This window comes from Grus americana, chromosome 2 (genome assembly GCF_028858705.1).
Source record: "Grus americana isolate bGruAme1 chromosome 2, bGruAme1.mat, whole genome shotgun sequence".
NCBI lineage: Eukaryota > Metazoa > Chordata > Aves > Gruiformes > Gruidae > Grus > Grus americana.
This window is the reverse complement of record NC_072853.1, coordinates 98,775,066-98,792,464: the sequence shown is the minus strand read 5'-3', so window position 1 is coordinate 98,792,464 and position 17,399 is coordinate 98,775,066. Positions and strand designations below refer to the sequence as shown.

The 17,399-nt window shown below is 46.0% G+C and overlaps 1 protein-coding gene across 5 annotated transcripts in view; it reads left to right on the top strand.

Moving 5' to 3' along the window:
• The first annotated feature begins 552 nt into the window (after nt 1–552).
• The window catches only part of JARID2 (jumonji and AT-rich interaction domain containing 2), a 225,449-nt gene continuing 208,602 nt past the window's right edge, over nt 553–17,399 (top strand). For 2 of the 5 annotated variants that reach the window (XM_054813973.1, XM_054813975.1), the window contains exon 1: nt 2,992–3,116. In XM_054813973.1, coding sequence (XP_054669948.1) covers nt 3,045–3,116 — 72 coding nt within the window. In that variant the 5' untranslated portion in view covers nt 2,992–3,044. Of the gene's footprint in view, nt 1,494–2,786; nt 2,894–2,991; nt 3,117–17,399 lie in introns of those variants that run through there. The other 3 variants (XM_054813976.1, XM_054813974.1, XM_054813977.1) reach the window with 3 other exon arrangements.

Sequence of the window (17,399 nt, the reverse complement as noted above, 5' to 3'; positions counted from 1 at the left end):
CCCCCCCCGATCGCCCCGGGCGGGGGGACGATACACGAAGGGAGGGGGAAACCAAGGGCGAGAGACGGGGGGGGGGGGGGAGGGGAGGGAGGAAAGGACGAGCATCGCAAAGGGGGTTCCTCGCGTAGCAGCCAATCAGCGGCGGGCGCGCGAGGCACGCCGGGAGCTGTAGTTCTCCTCCGTCGCCATTTTGTGGCGAGGGAACTACAACTTTCCCGCGAGCAAGGACAATTCTCGGGCCCTAAGCGAAGCCCCGCCGGGGAGGCCAGGTGCTGCCAGCGCGGCGGGCCCCGGTGCATGTCCCAGCCGGGGGAGGCGCGGCGGGCGCAGGGACGGAGCAGAAGGAGAGCCCTTGGCGGACGGGAGGACAGAGGCTGCTGCGGGGCGGGGAACGGGGGGGGGGGGGCAGGGCAGGGCGACCGAGTGTGCTGCGCGGTGAGGGACCATCGCCAAACTCCCCTCTCGGGTTGTAGCGCAGGGTTAGCGGCGACCTTGGCTGCCGGGTGGCCGCGCTTAAATGCCAAAAAAAAAAAAAAAAAAAAAAAGAAGAGGAAAATAAAGAGGGGGGAGGAGGAGCGGGGGAGAAAAGGGAGGCGTGTGACGCTTAACCCGCATGAAGCGCTTAGCGAGGCCTGTTGCATGCGTTTCAACGCAGCGGGGGCCGGGCGTTGCGGCTCCTGTCCCGGTTGGGAGTTAAAGCCAGGCCCTAAGCGGTGTATGTATGTGTGTGTGTGTGTGCGTGCGCGTGTGCCCCTGTGTGTATATATATATACACACGCGCGCACACACACACGCAGACATATATATTAAAAAAAAAAAAAAAAAAAAAAGAGCCAGGTCCATTTAAAGTTGCTGCCGGAGAGCTGTTCTCATTGGTTAGGGGGGAGCTGGAGGAGCGGAGACACACACGGTGCGTGCAGCCCTCGCTGCCGCCGCCGCCGCCGCTGCTGCTGCCGCTGCCGGAGCCGCCGCCGCCGCCGCTGCTGGAGTTGTCTCTGCCGCTTTCCCTGCTGCAGCGGCACAAACGTGACTTCCAACGTTTTGATTATTTATCTTCTCCTTTCGGCCCCTTTCCTTCTCCAAGATGTAACTACAGCTCTGACACTAAGGACCTGCAGATCGCTTAGGTGGCTTGAGAAAGAGAAAAGGGGATATCAAGGGCGTCGTTTTTTGTGTTTAGGGGGAAATTTTCCATTATAATGTTTCACTAAAGTGATTTTTTTTGTTTCCTTCGCATTCGTCTTTTTTTTTTTTTCCGTCCCCCATTTCTCGGATTTATTGCTAGGAGAATCACATTGTGAGGAAAGAAAGTCGGATTACAAGATACCACTACAAACAACCCCCTCCCCCCAGGATTTTTTCGGTATTTTTTTTTTTTTTAAATAATTGTCGCGGCTTTAATTCATGAAGCAATTGTCCCCTTTTGCAATCAGAATTTGGATACCAGAATGAGCAAAGAAAGACCCAAGAGGAATATAATTCAAAAGAAATACGTAAGTGGTCATAACATATATCATTTGACTCCCAGTTTTAGGAAATGGCAGTGAATGTCAAGTTTATAGCTAATCCTGCAGCTATAAGGCTTTCGAAACAAATGCGATACTGAATTTTATTTTTCTGTGGTGTGGTGGGGGAGTTCCAGAGGCCCCTTTTAACGGGGAAACCTTCTCTCCAGTTCGGTTATAAAACCAGATTTGTGTAGCGATTCCTCCAGTGAATAAATGTATTGACCTCAAATGACACAATCATAATCTAGTTTTAGATGAAAGGCGGGGAGCTCGGGGGGCTGCCGCGATAATGTCACGAAACTGCATTTTCAAGGGGTTTTATTAATATTGCGCTTTCGCATGCGAAAGGAGGGGTTTTATTTTATTTTATTTTAAATATGATCGGCATGTGTATATCCCCGTCTGGTGAAGCGGCGGCGGTGGTTGTTGAAAGCCCTTTAAGTTGAAACCGAGTGTGTCTGGTTATGGCGAGCTCGTTTCTCGCACTACCACATCCCATCTCCTTCTGTACGCGATCGTTTGGTTCTCTGCCTTGCGATAGACACCGAGCCAGTCGGGGATCGCTTCCCGGGGAACGCGTTCCTTGGGATTGACTTGAATAATGGGGAAAAATGGTTCGGTGCAGTTAAAAAATAATTCATTATGATGCCTCGAAAATTTGGGCTAATCCAGTGCAGCTCGAGCTGTATTTCTGCCTCTCTTTATTCAACCGCTTAACCAATCCCTTGTAATTGTCTAATCCTTTAAACATATAAATGTGGATGGATAGTTGGATTTTTGTTCGTGCTCCAGTTACGTTTTGATTGGCATAGGGGAGTTTTTCTTTACGTTTGGAAAAACTGAGGGGATTAGCCAAATATGCAGTAGAGCGAATAATGATTTTTATCTGCACGTTTTAAAAAAAAAAAAAATTTTGGGGGGGTGTGGTGGTGTGTGTATAAATCCTCGCTTTTGGGTGTGTTTGATGCGAAGCTTTAAAAGTTGTAGTTTATGTCGCGCCTGTCGACTGTGCCGATTTTTTTTCCAGCGGGGGGTGTTTCTTGGCAGGGAGGGTGACCTTCGGGACACTTTCCTTCGCTATTATATAGATTTGGTAAAAACTGCAGTTGACTCCAGCTGACTGTCGCTATGGATTGCCCGCCCCGCTGAAACGCAGCCCAGGGAGAAGGGGGGGGGGACACGACACGGGACGGGGGGGGGCTGCGCGCTATTTCGGAGCTGGCCCCCCCCCGTCTTCCCCCCCCCCCCCGAAATTTCCGAATTAAAATACATCCGCATTGCAGAGGAGCGGGGAGCCCGGGGCCGGCGAGTTTAAAGTATTGCATCGAAACGGGAACGGCGGGTGGAAAGTCTGGCGAAACACGCGAGGCGTCCACGTTTCCCAGGCAGGCAGACAAAAGCGGGGCGGAGGGGTGTGGAGGAAACCGCGGTGTTAATAATTAAGGTGTGTGTGTGTGTGTGTGGAAGGGGGTGTGTGTGGGGAGATCGCCCCAAACTGCTGCTACCGCGGCCGCCCCGGGTTCGCGGGGGCGAACAATGCGGCGCCGCTCCCGCACCGCCGGGCAGGGGGTGAGCGCGGCTCCCGCCGGCCCCGCGCCCCGGGGGAAGGTAGGAGGGACGGGGGGGGAACGAGCGCGGCGGGGCGGACAATGTGCCGTGTGCTCCCCGGTTGCAACTTCGCGGCGCCGCTTTTTTTTTCTCTAATCTCTTCCCCACCCCCCCCACCTTTTCCCACCCTGTTTTTATTTTTGGCGGGGGGGGGGGGGGCGCGGGCGGCGGTGCCGGCGGGGCGCGCTGGCGGCGGCGGCAGCAGCAGCAACAGGTTGCCGGGGCTGTGACGGGAGCCCGCGGGCCGCCGGCCACGCCGCCGCCCGGCCAGGTTCGCCCTGCTCCCGTGACGTCACAAAGGGAAGGGCCTGCGCGCCGTGGAATCTTCGGCGCTCCGGCCTCCCCCCCCGTTTCGCGCCCCCCCGCCCCTGGCGTGACGTCAGAGCCGAGGCGGGCCGGCGGGGCGGGGGCGGGGGGAGGCCCCGGGGCAGCGCGTCGGCGGTGCTGCGGGGGAGGGGGCGGCCCGGCCCCGGGCCAGGTGAGCAGGTGCTGGGCCGCCCGGCCCGGCCCAGCCCTGCCGGTTTCGGGGTGGGAGGTTTGCAACCGCCGCCCCGCGTGGCGGGGAGGGCCGGTCACGTCTCTCCGCGGGGGCGGCGGCGTGGGGACGCGGCGTGGCGACACGCGTGACGCGTTTCCTCCTGCCCGTGACCTTCGGGCGCTGCGGCAGCCCGGCGGAGCACGCCGGGTCGCGGCCGCCGCCGCCTCCTCCTCCTCGCCAGTGCCAGCCGGGCCTTTTGTTGTCCGTCTGCGCGAGTGCAGGTGTGACCGCCCGCCACCGGGTCGGGACCGCAACCGCGCGTCCCGGTTCTCCCCGGAGGCCGCTCGTCCCGGGTCGGGGGCCGTTAACACCCACCACCCCACCACCACCCCCCGCGTCCTGTCAGGCTCGGCCCCACCGGTGACACCCTGCGCCCCTGGGGCAGGCCTCCGGCCCGGGCACTCAGGCACCGCCGCAGGTAACCCTGGAGAAGCGGCGCGGAAAGCTGGCAGCGGCTGAGGCAGGCCTCACCTCATCGGCCCGTGGCGCGGCAGGGCCGGCTGCCGGCCTCCTTGTCCCGCTACCGGGCCGCAGGGGCCCGCCGACTGTCGGGCCCTACCGCCCGGCCGCGGGGCCCGTGGTGCTCCCACCCCTGAGGTGAGGGCTGCGCCAGGGGTGATGCCCCGCCGTGAGGAGCGGGGGCCCAGCCGAGTGCCCCCCGCTGCACAGGCACCGAATGCTGCTTAGGTGGCCCTGCTCCTCGGATCGCTGCGGGTTGTCATACTGGGAGCAGAGCCTGTTTAGGCTGCTGCTTTTCAGCATTTGCAAAATGAATTCTGAAAACAAAAAGGTGGTGAGAACAATGGAGTAAAGCCTGCGTGTTGCAGGGCTGCTGTCGCGGGGCTTGGCTCCCCACTTCATAAGTGGTTGCAATTAAAAGTTCTTTTAAACTTTGAGAACGTTATCTTTTGCTACCGATAACCCAGGAATGAGGAAATCCGTGTATGTATCTCCCTCTGTGCTTTAAAAATGCAATCACTTAATTTTTAGAAGAACTATGGCTGACTCATACAAATCTTTCTTTTTGCTTTACCCTCCTCCTTCTCAAACATCTTTACATATCAAATATTGCCTTTTGGCTCAAGCCTCAGAAAACTGACAGCTTTGTAAAGCATCAGCCGAGAAGCCAGACCGCATTCAGTATGCGCTTGGAATTAATAGTTCTTAAATGAAAAGCTTTGAAGTCTTAAGCGTAATTTCACAGGTGCATTTTTCTGCCCGTTTTTGTGATGCCGAATAGCAAATCTTCTGTTCTTGCTGGCTTAGGTTTCGGAGTATCAGACCTGGATTACTGTCTTGAAATACCTGCACAGTTCTGCCACGGTAGCAGATGGCAAAATATAATTAAGGAGTAATGTCACTACTGTCGCCTCGTGTGATTTGTTTCCTTGTCCTTGCAGAGGTAAAAGTGCTGTAGTCTGCCATGAGGTGACATGCTTCACCTACGGACGGCCTCGTAAGCCCCCTCAGAGGGCTGGCAAGGCCTGTCCAGGATTAGCGTGTTGCAGGCATCCGAGGAGGGCTCCTGCGAGTGCTGCAGCCTTTGAAACAATACTCTACTGGGGCGTGCTTCAAGGGGCTCAGAGAGTTTTGCGGGGGACGGTGACCATGCAGCACCACCTCCTACTGAGTAAGGGACATTTGTGTGCCAGGGGCCCGGCCCTGGGCACGCCTAAGCTTCAGCCCAACCCTCGTGCCTTGCTTTTTTTTCTGTGGGAGTTTCCTCATTTCCTTCCCCCAGCCCCACAACTGACAGCGTGCTTTAAGTTTGACGACTTCCTACAAGAAATGATGTAAATACACTGGTGGCAGCAGAAGTAGTACTCAGTGTACATTGCATCTTATTTCAAATAGCCTTCTGGAGCTTTCTTGTGCTGGGTCTTTTTCAGGCTTGCAGTAACACAGCAGCATAGCACACTCAACTCTTATGTTTTTTCCCATATGTATAACTGTAGCTAACAGTGTAAGGATGCTAGCTGCGCTTGAGATCTGAATTTGAGTTCCTCTTTACCTCCTCCTGGTCTCTTGAGACTACAACATTATGTTGTAAGTGGCTATAGGACAGCGTGTAACTAGAAACTAGTAATTAAGATCTTTTTTTTTAAAGGAATATTTACTTTTTGCTATCAACAAATGCTTTGCCCCGATATACTAATGGACTCCTGCTTGCTCTGATGGACTGTGAGCCAGGAGTCTGTGTGAGATGCTGTCCAGAGTGAATTATAATGAATCAAGGCTCCTGTGAAGAGTTTCTAATGTTCATTAAGCACTTTCACCTTCTCTTATGAGGCCTACAAAGTCCATTTAAAAATATATTACCCCTTCCTTTTCTGTAGATGTGAAATAACAGCTTATGTTATGCATATGCTAAAGTGTGGTATAAACATCAGCTGATTCTATAAGGCAGCAGCATTCCCTCCATTTTATTGTTTGATGAAACAGAAAGAAGCCTGAATTACTTGCCTGAAGCTACGTACTGTAACGGTGGCAGAGATGGAACTAATCTGTATTTCTGCAGCCTCGTCCAATATCCTATCTTGTAGCTTATGGGCTCTTGCTACAAGGCACTGCATCTGCTGTACAGGGACTACATTACGTGGCTCAAACTTTCTTTAAGGTTTTCCCCTCCCCACTTATAGTCTGGAGTGTTAGATTAACACTGTATTTTTAACACAATAATAGAAGATGCATTTAGTATGGATACTTGATTTTTTTTTTTTTGAGTGATGATCATACCCTGCAGCTGATAGAGACCAGTTGATAGTGTGATGACTCAGCTGTGGGAGTATTACATAAAGTAGGTCAATTTTTAAATTTCATAGTCTGAAGCTAAAGAGACTCCAGGTTTAAAATTTATGTTTTAGTTATGCACATTACTGATATTTCCAGGTTTGAATATGACTGAAAGTTCTTGAGGAGGAGGGAAACGCTTTTGGGGGTTGATTTGGGGTGGTTTATTGGCCATTTATATTGCAGTGACTGAATTCAATCAACTTGAACTTGGGGAAGGAGGGGAAACACCAGCTGCTTTCATTTCTAAAGTTTCCAGTTTGCAGCACTCAAGTGAAAGGGAGGCTGAAAGGTGATTTTAAAGTAGGGACAGGAAAAGCAGAGACACGTTTATTATTTTTTATTAAAAGCACCCAGCTTTTGTGTGATTTAGCAGATGTGGAATTTTCAGAGGAATATGTGCATTGCTGCAAAATCCAAATTTGCATTTAAAACATTCTGTTTTTTCCCCCCCTAGTCCTTTGCATGGCTTTCTTCCCAACTATAAATGTAAACCAAGTGTAAATGGTGCATTGTTTGACTTAGTGGGCAGACAGTCTGAAAACAATAGTGCTGATGGATTTGACTGCCTCTGTGTAAGATTAACGGGACATTAACTTTCAAGTCTAATAATGCACATTTCAGTGTTGCCAAACCTGAGCTTCCCTTAAATGCTTCCTGATGCTGATGGCCCTAAATGTCCCTATGCTGTGGGCCAAAACTTTAGCTGACAGTTTTTATGATCTAGCTCTTTACCTTCAATACAAAGCCCCTCAACCTGTTGTTACGGCTTTAGAGAAAAGGGTAAAACATACCTGGAGTTTAATGTCATGGGTATGGTAGGCATGTATTTTTTATACTTACTACCATTTTTTATTTAAAGCATTTTTAAGTGGTAGGAAGCCACCAGGAAACTTAAAAGCTGCAAATCGCTTGTAAAATTCAGGTCTAGTATGTGAGGAGTACTTGGCGTTGAAATTCAGATACAGGAAATAATATGCTTGCCAAAATGTATTTGGTGTTCTCTTAGATCTTTGATGGGTTGGTTGTTTTGCTGGCTCATTACTACTGGGAATATTGGATGTGATCCTTCTTGGGTTTTTAACGGGCAGGTTTTATTTGGGAACTCTTGGTTTTCATTTGTAGGGGTGGGTTTATTTCAGTCGGTCACAAAAACGTTTTCTCAATGAATCAGTAGGTAGAAGGTTTAAAACCATTTGCTGTTTCACTTGCTCGGGTTTCACACTTTCCCTCGTGTAATGACATCCTGTTCTGATGTTGTTCCTTCAGTAATCCGGCAGAGGCCCGGTATTTCCAGTGGTGGGCTGTGGGAAAGGAATAAACCCTTTAATTATAGCAGCGAGGGCTTGTTTGAAAATATGCTAGCTCTCTTCCCCTCCATGTGTGCTTTTTGTCTGTTGCTTCCTTATGCAGATGAAGAGTCTGAAGCTGTGAAATGCTGCTCTTCAACTTGCAATGCAAGCGTGGCCGCAAGTGTGGCCACGAGTGGTGGCTGAGAGCACTGCCGTGCTTAATGCCGTGCCTTGAGGCTCTCGGCTAGAGATGACGGCTCCCTGGTCTGTGAGCAGACGCATGGTGTGAGTGTACCTCATCTGCTCCCATGCAAAGTTTGTTGGCTTAATTGCTGCTGCTGCAGAAAGCCATTTGGAGTGACCAGCTTGGCTGAGCACGGAAGCAAGGAAAAAAACACTCAGGTAGAAATCATCGTTCCACTGGTTCACGTAGGAAGAGTGGCATCCCAAACTGCTTCGGCATTTCTGCAGCAAATGTCTCATCCTGGCCTGAAGCGTCATAAACCATGTCCTGTATTTTTATCTGGGGGAACAAAATCGCCTTTAATCAGGCACGGGATTGTGTGATTAAAAAAATGCATTGAAAACAAAACGAGAAACCTGTACTAAGGGCTCTGTTCACTTTTGGCATCTAGGTCAGGCCTGTGGAGCAAGAGTGGTTTCTGGTCAGGTTTGGTTTAGTGCCTGTAGGATTGCTATAGTTGCAGTCAGACATTTTGACACTGCTAAAATCGGTTTAGTAAAAATGTGACGATGCCCCCAGAAGAGTTTATAATTGCATCACTTGCGGGGCATGACTTAATCCTTTCTAAATGTCTCTTTTCTGTAACGTGTAATCTGCTTGGTCTATCCTAACTTGGGTTCTTGCGGGCTTTTCTGCCAGGTTCTTCCCTTGATTTGCTCTGCAAAAAGGCAGCTTTGGATTTGTGGCTTTTACTTCCTAAAGGCTAGAAGAAATGCAAATAATAAGAATCAAGTTGAGAACTGTGGCCTCCTGCTGTGCTCCAGGAGGGCTTGTGGTGTTCGCGTTCCTGCGCTCTGCTTTCAGTTCTTTGAGCTTGCCTTGCTGGTCTGACATCTTTTGGATGACGTGATGGTTGCAGGAGATTAGCGTGTTTTGGCACACGCACGCTATGATGACTGGCTAACGATATTTATAAAGTTCAAAAATAAACCATGGGAGCTCATCCTGACATAATCTACTAATCTTAGTTTTGCACTTTGATACTGTGTTGTCTGAGCCAAGTTAGGATAACTATATATTATGAGCAATTCATTTTTAGCTTTACTTGCAGATTAGTTTTGAAGCAGTGCATGCTTTTAAATTAAGAACGATGGGAGGGAATTTGGAGAAATTATTGGCTCTTTCAACTCTCTGCATATGGAAGTCAGCTCTGTGCCTATTTTTAAAATAGATTTATGTGAGTGGGAGTAGAGATAAGTGTTCCCCAATATTTCTGGACAATGTTGTGTACTGGTATTTTGCCTTGATGTTTTTTTCCTTTGCTGCCCATAAGAACAGGATGGTCTTCTCTGCCCTTTCCCACATTTATATGTTAGGGGAAGGACTTTCTTTTCTCTTTGAGGATTGTGCTTTATTTTCTTCTGGATAAAAAAATCTGCCACTGCTTTGGGTAAGCTTTAGTCTCGTGCTGGGCATCCTGCTAGTCACGGTGCGTTTTGGGGAGTCCATCCAAGACATTAAGCTTTTGAGGCTCCTCAGTGACAGGAATTCAGTTTCCCCTGGGCCCTGACAACTCCATTTAAACAGCTAACAACAATTTTCTAGCTGCATTTGGGAATGGCCTGCATTTTTAAGAAATACAAAGACTAACTCGAAGATGTAAAGCATGCGAGTCAAGCAAATTGCAGTGTACAAATATTTTTTGAGGTTGCTACTAATAAAGTGGACAGAAACCATGAGAAGAGTCTGTCCAGTGTCTCTCTGAGATGCTTATCAGTATTTTTATTAGTTGTTATATTTAGCATATAATTTTTTATGCTGTTCTAAAACTGGGAATCTTTATGCCCAAAAAGTACATAGTCTAGAAATTGCATTTAGAGTTTTAAGTTGCTGCAGGCTACCGCCATATGTTTATAGCTTTTTTCTTTTTATAAAGTGCCTGCTAGGCAGACTAAGGGTGATTTAGAGAAGGGATATGTTTCCTTCTTTCTCGCCTTTTTATTTCATGAATATTACTTTCAGCCAGTTTGTCCCACAGAGTTCTTTTTGGTACATCAAAGTTGTAAGCCAAATCTCTCAGCCGCAGCGTGCATGCTAAAAACCCCGCAATACAAATTTCCAACCCTGCACTTATGCCAGATCAATTAACTTCTTAACTCAACTCGAGCTGAAAAAAAAAATAGAACTGCTTCTGTTTTGGTTTCAGCCCCACAAAACTTGGTCCAGACTTTGAGTTTACACAGCTCAAAGCCAAGTGAAAAGAAGGTTTTCTGTTATTGTTTGTAAAGTTGACTGATAACTAAGCTGGTTGTATGCGGTTCCTTTCTGGGTGATGTTCCAAACGACCAACCTTAATGTGAGTGTTTTTCATAGAAGGATGACATAGATGGATGCCTGAGATGTGTTCTTCTGATTAATAGTCACTTTTTTCCCCCCTCTTGAAGCACAGTGATAATGGTGAAAATTCTCATGGCCTATTGCCATCGTGCATACTGGCTTTCTGAGGCCGGAGAACGTCCCTTTCAGTTTTGGATGTAAAGCAGAAGTTAATCTGTTGGAATAGTATTTCCTCTAATAATTTATTAAAAGCTGTACTACACCCAAGTAAGATTGTAAGAAGAAGGTAGTCTTTCTGCTTTCAGCCTTTATCTTAAGTTTGAAAAACTTTTACCAATGTTAATTTTTTTGTTTTTGTTATTCAGCATCTAACGGGGACACAGTAATATCACTTTGTAAGACAAGAGGCTTTGTGTTACTTAAAAGCTGGAGTTGCAGCGTGTTACAGTAACTGAAACTTGTGAATTATTTATGACTTGGAAGAAATAATGGTTGTCCTAATGGCAAATAATTTTGAAGCTGGCTTTTTCGTTTTTCAAGTCTCTGATGCCTTGAACTAATAAAACCTACAAACCCAAGAAAGAGCCGTCGAAAGCAGCTGTCCTGTCCTGTTCTACTGTCCTCTTCTTCCTATTTGTGGAGGAAATGTCCTGTGTATAGCTTTTGCATTTTGCCTTCGGTAACAACATTGTGAATGTGGAGACCAGTAAGTTGCCTAATGCTGTTTTTTTCTATGATTGCTTTAAGCCTGCACCGCACTGAAAGAAGTGGTTTAGCCTTCCTCTGGTTGCCTGTTCCCACTCTCTTCTGCAGGCCAACGTGTACCAGGTGATAGCTCCCACTGCAGATTGGGGACTTCCCAGGTTAAAACTGAACTGACAAAATATGTTTGATTTTTAATGTGGATTCATTTAGTATTGCAGTTTGTGAGGTAGCTGTAAAAATACTTGGTCTGGGGAAGGTGTTGCAGGAACACAAATGAAGTGGCAAGGGAGGGGTTTGATTGCTTCTGTTAGCAATAGTGTGAGCTTAAATGGGCTGTGAAATTATGACTAAATAGGAGTCAAGATATATGTTTTATTTCCTAGCAAACAAAATTAGCTGTCCCTGTCCGTCCTAAGGATTGTTTGTGCGTGGATTTTGCTGCACTGTCCTGCTGGAAGCATGGTGAATATTAAATAAGGTTGAAACGAAGTTAGGCCACAGATGAAAATGAAGCAGAAGATGCCTGTGGTCATGGTAATGCCACAATAATTTCCAAAGTGCTAAAATGTGTTAGAAGAGGGTTAAAAATGTACTACTGGTATTATGTGTTATGCTTGCTTAGATAGGATTTGAACAATTTTAAACAAGAGAAGAAAAAAAGGGGAAGAAAGTAAAATTAAGATAGCTGTGCTACTGGAAGCTGAGTTCCGCTGCTAAATGTGGTAGAAGAAGTTAGTACTCTTTTTAATTCAACACCCACATGCACCCCACAATACAAGAGCTCCACTGTGGAAGTGAAGCCGCTGTACCGTTCTACTTCCTACAGCAAGGACCCACTTACAGAAGGGAGTTCCTCCAGAAATTTCCCATGGGTTTATTTGGTTTATCTTGCACTTCTGAAGAGTGAGTTCAGATAGCCTCTCTTGTTAAAACCATTCTACTGAACATGCAAGCGAACTGAAGTGCTGATGTATTTTTGCCCCAGGTTCCCAAGTAGCGTGAGAAGGCCAAACCATGTCAAGTCAAGAAGCTACAAAAAACAAGGTTTCCTTTAATTATAGGAACATCAGGATATGGCATCACATGCCTTTTTCTTACCATTGAAGCCAGTGCTGGTGACCCTGCTAATCTTTCCTTCATGGTATAGTTCACAGTGTGCTTTGGCCATGTCAGTACAACTATAGAGCTGCATACGAAATAGAGTCACTGCAGTTATCTGGCTTAAAAAGTAGTTATGCCAATGCTCTCCTCTTTTTTTTTCCCCCACCCCCTTATCTTTAAATGGCCTGGTTTCAGTGCAAGCCTGCAAAGCTGTTTTAGTGGCACAGTTAAGGGAACGGTGGGGCGCAAGGACCTCTTTAGCATTGCTGTGGATTAAAAAGAGATGTGGAACTGCACCCTCAGTTTTGATCCAGCAAGGGGCTGTAGCACGTGCCTGTCTCAAATGCACGAATACTCTTACTGACGTCAATCGAAGTACTTGGAGCTTGTGAGTTAAGCACATGCCGAAGTGCTTTTCAGGGCTCAAGATTTTGCCGTTCCTGTGTAAGAGTGTGTGCAAGTGCAGGCAGGAATGTTAGTTTTCTAAGAGGGTGATAGCCGTTTAATGGTTTTAATGGCTTTACTAGATGTAGTCCTGCCTGTTTTCTTTTCTGAACTGTTTCTTTCTTTTTGCTTTTCCAGTGTCTTCTCTTAATTTTTTATTTAAATGTAATAAGTGTTCTTTTTCTTTCCTTACTCTTCATTATAGCATACATGTGTGCATAGTACTGGCATTTTTATGGTTCACTTCCCTCCACCCCCCTTGTCTTCTAGTCCCATGCTTTTCTCTTTCATTGCTGTGTATTTCTCCAACTGGGCTCCTCTATCCACATCGTCTCTGTCTGAGAAAATTAGCTTTTACAAAAGTTGCTGGCATCTCTTTGCAAGAAAGCAAAATGAACTATTATCGCACTATTTTTTTCTTTTCCTGCAGGCCAGAGGGGGAGATGAGGAAAGGTTCCTGCAGTTCATTTTGAGGGCAGCTCCATAGGAAATTCTTTGGAAGGGGAGGGATTGCACTGTTGCTACTTGTCTCTCAAGCCTGTGTGCAGGATTTGAGTGTTGGTTATAGAAAATACTGGCTGGGTACTTACATTGTGCAAGGCTCAGCAAACTGTTAATGTGCAAATACTGCGGAAGAAAAGTAGAACGTGGCCCTGCTCATCTGTTTTTACAGTCCTTTCATGAACTTTTGGGAAATCGAATCCTGCTGATGTGAGCATTCAGGAAAAGCTAATTTCATAATTCAAATGCATTAAAGGCTTTTATTTATAAAACATTAATATTCATGCTCTTTCAGTCAAGAGCGGCATTATGTGACACGACTGACCAGTCGTAAAAACCACTGCACAGCTTCCATTATTGAAAGGATCTTTGCAGCCTCCATTTGAGTATGACCTGCCAAAATAACTAGAGATGGTCAGATTTCTTCCAGGCTGGGTGGCAGACCAGGTATAATGACTTCTGAGTCCTGTTGCTTTGGAGAGCAGGAACACAATTTTCAGCATAAAAATGTTAAGAAAAGTATGGTCTCTTAAAGTCTTCTGGTAATATAATTTTTTTATATCATACTTAGTATTTAATTATAATACAACTTCTGCTGGCTGCTATGAAAGCTGGTGGTGTATCATGCAGAAGAAGGAAATGTGTTTATGATGTAGGTAATGATGGTTTTTCCCCTTACAAGCATCTTTTCTTGTACTCTTGTTGATTCCTATTCCTTTTGTGGTGTCATTTTATGCCCGTTACTCTTGTAGTCAAGGATGCAGTGAAATTAATTCCCTGTGGGCATTTTGGAAATTGCTGGCTCACTAATTTGGATGGAGGAGAGTGAAGGGATAAACTATTATGTCCTTTCCACACCCCCACCCCCAACTCTTCTCAGATCCTGCCAGGGATGAGTCTGTTGTTGTCTCCCCTTACAGACAGCCCGTCTGTTAGTGCATTACAGCCCCTGGTCTACTCATGCCTGATGGCTGTTGAGGGCATTCCTGCTAGGCTCTGCCTCCTGGCCCAAATGGGACCAGGAGCGGTGTTCCTGCATGCACGCCTACCTGTACATGTCCCGCTTTCCCTTCTGGAATAGTGTTGAGCTGACCACAGGGATTTCCTGGCAAAGTGGTCAGAAGCTTTTTAGCTTTTGGAAGATTTTTTTCCCCCTGAATATGTCTTTTGTCTTTCTTTTCTTTCTGTCCTTTTCATGTCCCTGTTCACCTTGCATAACCACAAGTAGGTATGTGGTACTGACTGAGGGACTGCCTGGTTACCAGCTCTGCAGAATCCATTTCCTTCACACGAGCTCTTTTCAGAGGTGCTTCAGAGCATTGTGATTTTATCACCTGCACTATCGCTACAGAGCATGACTGCATCTGGGACTTTGTCAGGGAAGCAGGAGTGTGCTCAGCTCCGGAGAGCTAACCTGCCCTCTGGCACAGTTTGTGAAACCAAGGTTAGCATAATGTGAGAAAAATGGCCAGGATATGTATCCATGGTTGGAGTCCTGCTCGTGTGGAGGATGGCTTGCTGTGAGTTCCCCATTAGGTCCTACCACTGTCTCTGACTTTAGCCATCTTGGCAATATTTTTGCTGCTTTTACTTTCATGTCCTCCCTCAGCCTAGTGTCGTGGTCATGCCTTCAGAAGACCAGCTACAGCTTGGCTGATGGGCATGATAGCTTAGGCAGGAAGTGCTTCTTCATCTTTTACAATGGAAGAATATACTTCAGCACACTATACTGTTGTTTTTGGAAGACAACTTTGAAGATGTCTGTTCAGGCATGCTTTTGAAGGTATTCTGAAATGTGCTGTCAGCTATCCTCCGTATAAATGATTTATCACCATCCTTCTGTTCCCATGGAGCAGTAAATCGCATCTAGGCTGAAAGGTTATCCTTTTTCCTTAAAAGGCTTCAGACTTTTGCACCACTTCTTCCTTTATTCCATGCTTTCCAAATGTCCAGGTATTTCCCACCAGACGAGACCCAGTATTTTAATCAGGAACCCATGTGTTGCAAAGCTGAAGCAACACAGTACGTAGCACTTCAGCTTTGAAAACTCATTCCCTGGTGGAAGAATGCCATTGAGATAGTTCCAGCTGGTTTCCGAATTCCCAATCCACTAGACTTTCCCAGTGTTTGGGTCACCTTGTTCAATAAAAGCAAGGATCTGCAGTTAATCTGAGGGAGTTAATACATACAGTTTAATTTCAACACACATGAATAATGTTGAGCCCATGCATAAACTGGTGTAGGTAAGAAAAGGACAAAATAATAGGTGATGTCTTGAGGCAGCCCTTTGAAACAAGAAGTAATATCTTACAATTTTTTAAGCACGTAAGAAAGAAGATTGAATAGCTGGCATTTGAGACAAAAGGCTGTAAGAACAACTCTAAGATTGGCTGACTGACCTACTGTTTAGCTTAGAAACTAGGACAACATCTAGTAAGGGAAATCTCAGTTATAGCAGACTGGTTATCAGGGCTCCTAATCCTGCCATAGATAAGAGAATATAAAACTGTCAAAAACAGGGTGTTAAATCTGTATCTCCCAGGTTGCTGTCATTTGCGTGGCTTTTTTTTTTTTTTAAATTGATTTGGTTGGTTGTTCTAGGGCAGGAAGTCCCTAGAGAGAAGCGAAGAATATTTCCACAATGACATGACCTTCAGGTTCTTGAAGGTGCAAGTATCAGCTCTCAGGGTTACCTGTAACAAAACTTCAGTTGTTCTTGCATTCACGTATTTCATACTTGCTTCATGCCGCAGCATGAGAAAGCTTTCTGGAGCAAAGTGTAATGCTATACAGCCTCACCTAATGATATTTTTCAGTGCCTGGCCTGTCTAATGCCTATCTAAGTAAACTTTCTAGCTCTTCTGTGTTGGCAGTGTTGGTAATCTCACTGTTCTTTCTGTAGAAGATCCATGAGTCTGGCTCTTCTGGACTAGGTTGAAGAGCTGCTTTATTGTCACTTCTGAAAAGTAACCTCTGCCCACGTTTTCTCGGCACAGCGAGTCTCCTTGTTGTTGTCAGTTTAACTTTCTGGTGTGGAGGACCAATGCAACTATTACTAGGGCTTAATAAACAACCTACCTTTGGATGACTATTACTGTTGTGATAAAAATGATACAGGGTTGGTTGCTCATTGATTTATGCTTTTTGGCCATCTTCCAGGATGAAACTGTAACTTCATTACACAAGAGTTTCAGAACAGTACAGAGTTGTCCATTTTTTTCCTTCAACTGTTACCGAGCTGACAGCTTGCCTTTGGAGGGTCATATATTCAAAAGCTGCAAATTGGATCTTACTTCATTTTAGCCAAATGTGGCACTGAGTCTAAAGTTCATTTTCTCCCCAATACCCCCACTTCCACCCCCCCCCCTTAAGTTTTTTACCCTCTGCTCTTTCTCCCTTCCTTCCCCTTCCCTTCCCCTCAGTTCCTCCTGCTGAAAATAAAACAGGCTTGGGAACAGAGGCAATGCCACAAATAAAAGGAATTAGTTTTTTTGTTGTTGCTGCCTGTAATTTTGGTTTCTGTTAATAAGACTTTAGTTTCTCTGGCTAGATCAGTTCTGCATTGTGGAGAAATGTATGGGTTTCAAAAACAGTATATGGAAGATATTTTTCATCTTGCTATTTCTACTAACCATACTCCTACCTCTAAGTTAGCTGCTTATTTCCAAATTGCTCCCTGTGACTTTGTTTTCCTCCTGCTTCATCAGTGCTTTCCACTGCTCTTTTAGTACCTTTACTTTGGAAGTTGCCATTTGGAAGCCTGTGTGAAGTTGTCTATGTACTTAACTGAGTAATCCTCTAGAAGGAGGAGAAACCCGGGGGGAAGACAAACCACAATATCTGCCCATGTACTGCTTGAAATCAGAAAGCATATTTCTATTGTGCTACCCGGAGAAATGGTTTCCTACATTGAGAAGTTGTGAGGACAGGCTTAAAATTTTTGTGTGTCAGTGGGATAGCACGTTGGATTCTTCTAGGTGTTTTACACAACTTATCTGCTGTTCCCACATGTCTCTCTGCATTCCTGGAAAAATACATGTTTTTGTGGTTCAGTCTTAAAGAAGTGTTCTCAATAGGATGAGCTGAATAGTCTATTTTATAAATCAGACAACTTTATTTGGATTTCTTCAGACTCTCTCAAATATGATGTGAAATGCAATAGAATTCTGTTCTAAAACAACGTATTCTGTCTATTTTTAAATTTTAAATTACTTTTCCCAAGTAATTCCTGATTTTTTTTTCAGTACTTATTTTTCCATGTTTCAAGTGCATAAGTAATATAATCAATATCTGACTAAATATTACTATTTTATGCGTTAGGCTGCTTGCTTTAGTCCCAGACGAAACTTTTAACAGTGGTATTAGATGAAAGCATGCATGCTTCCATGTTC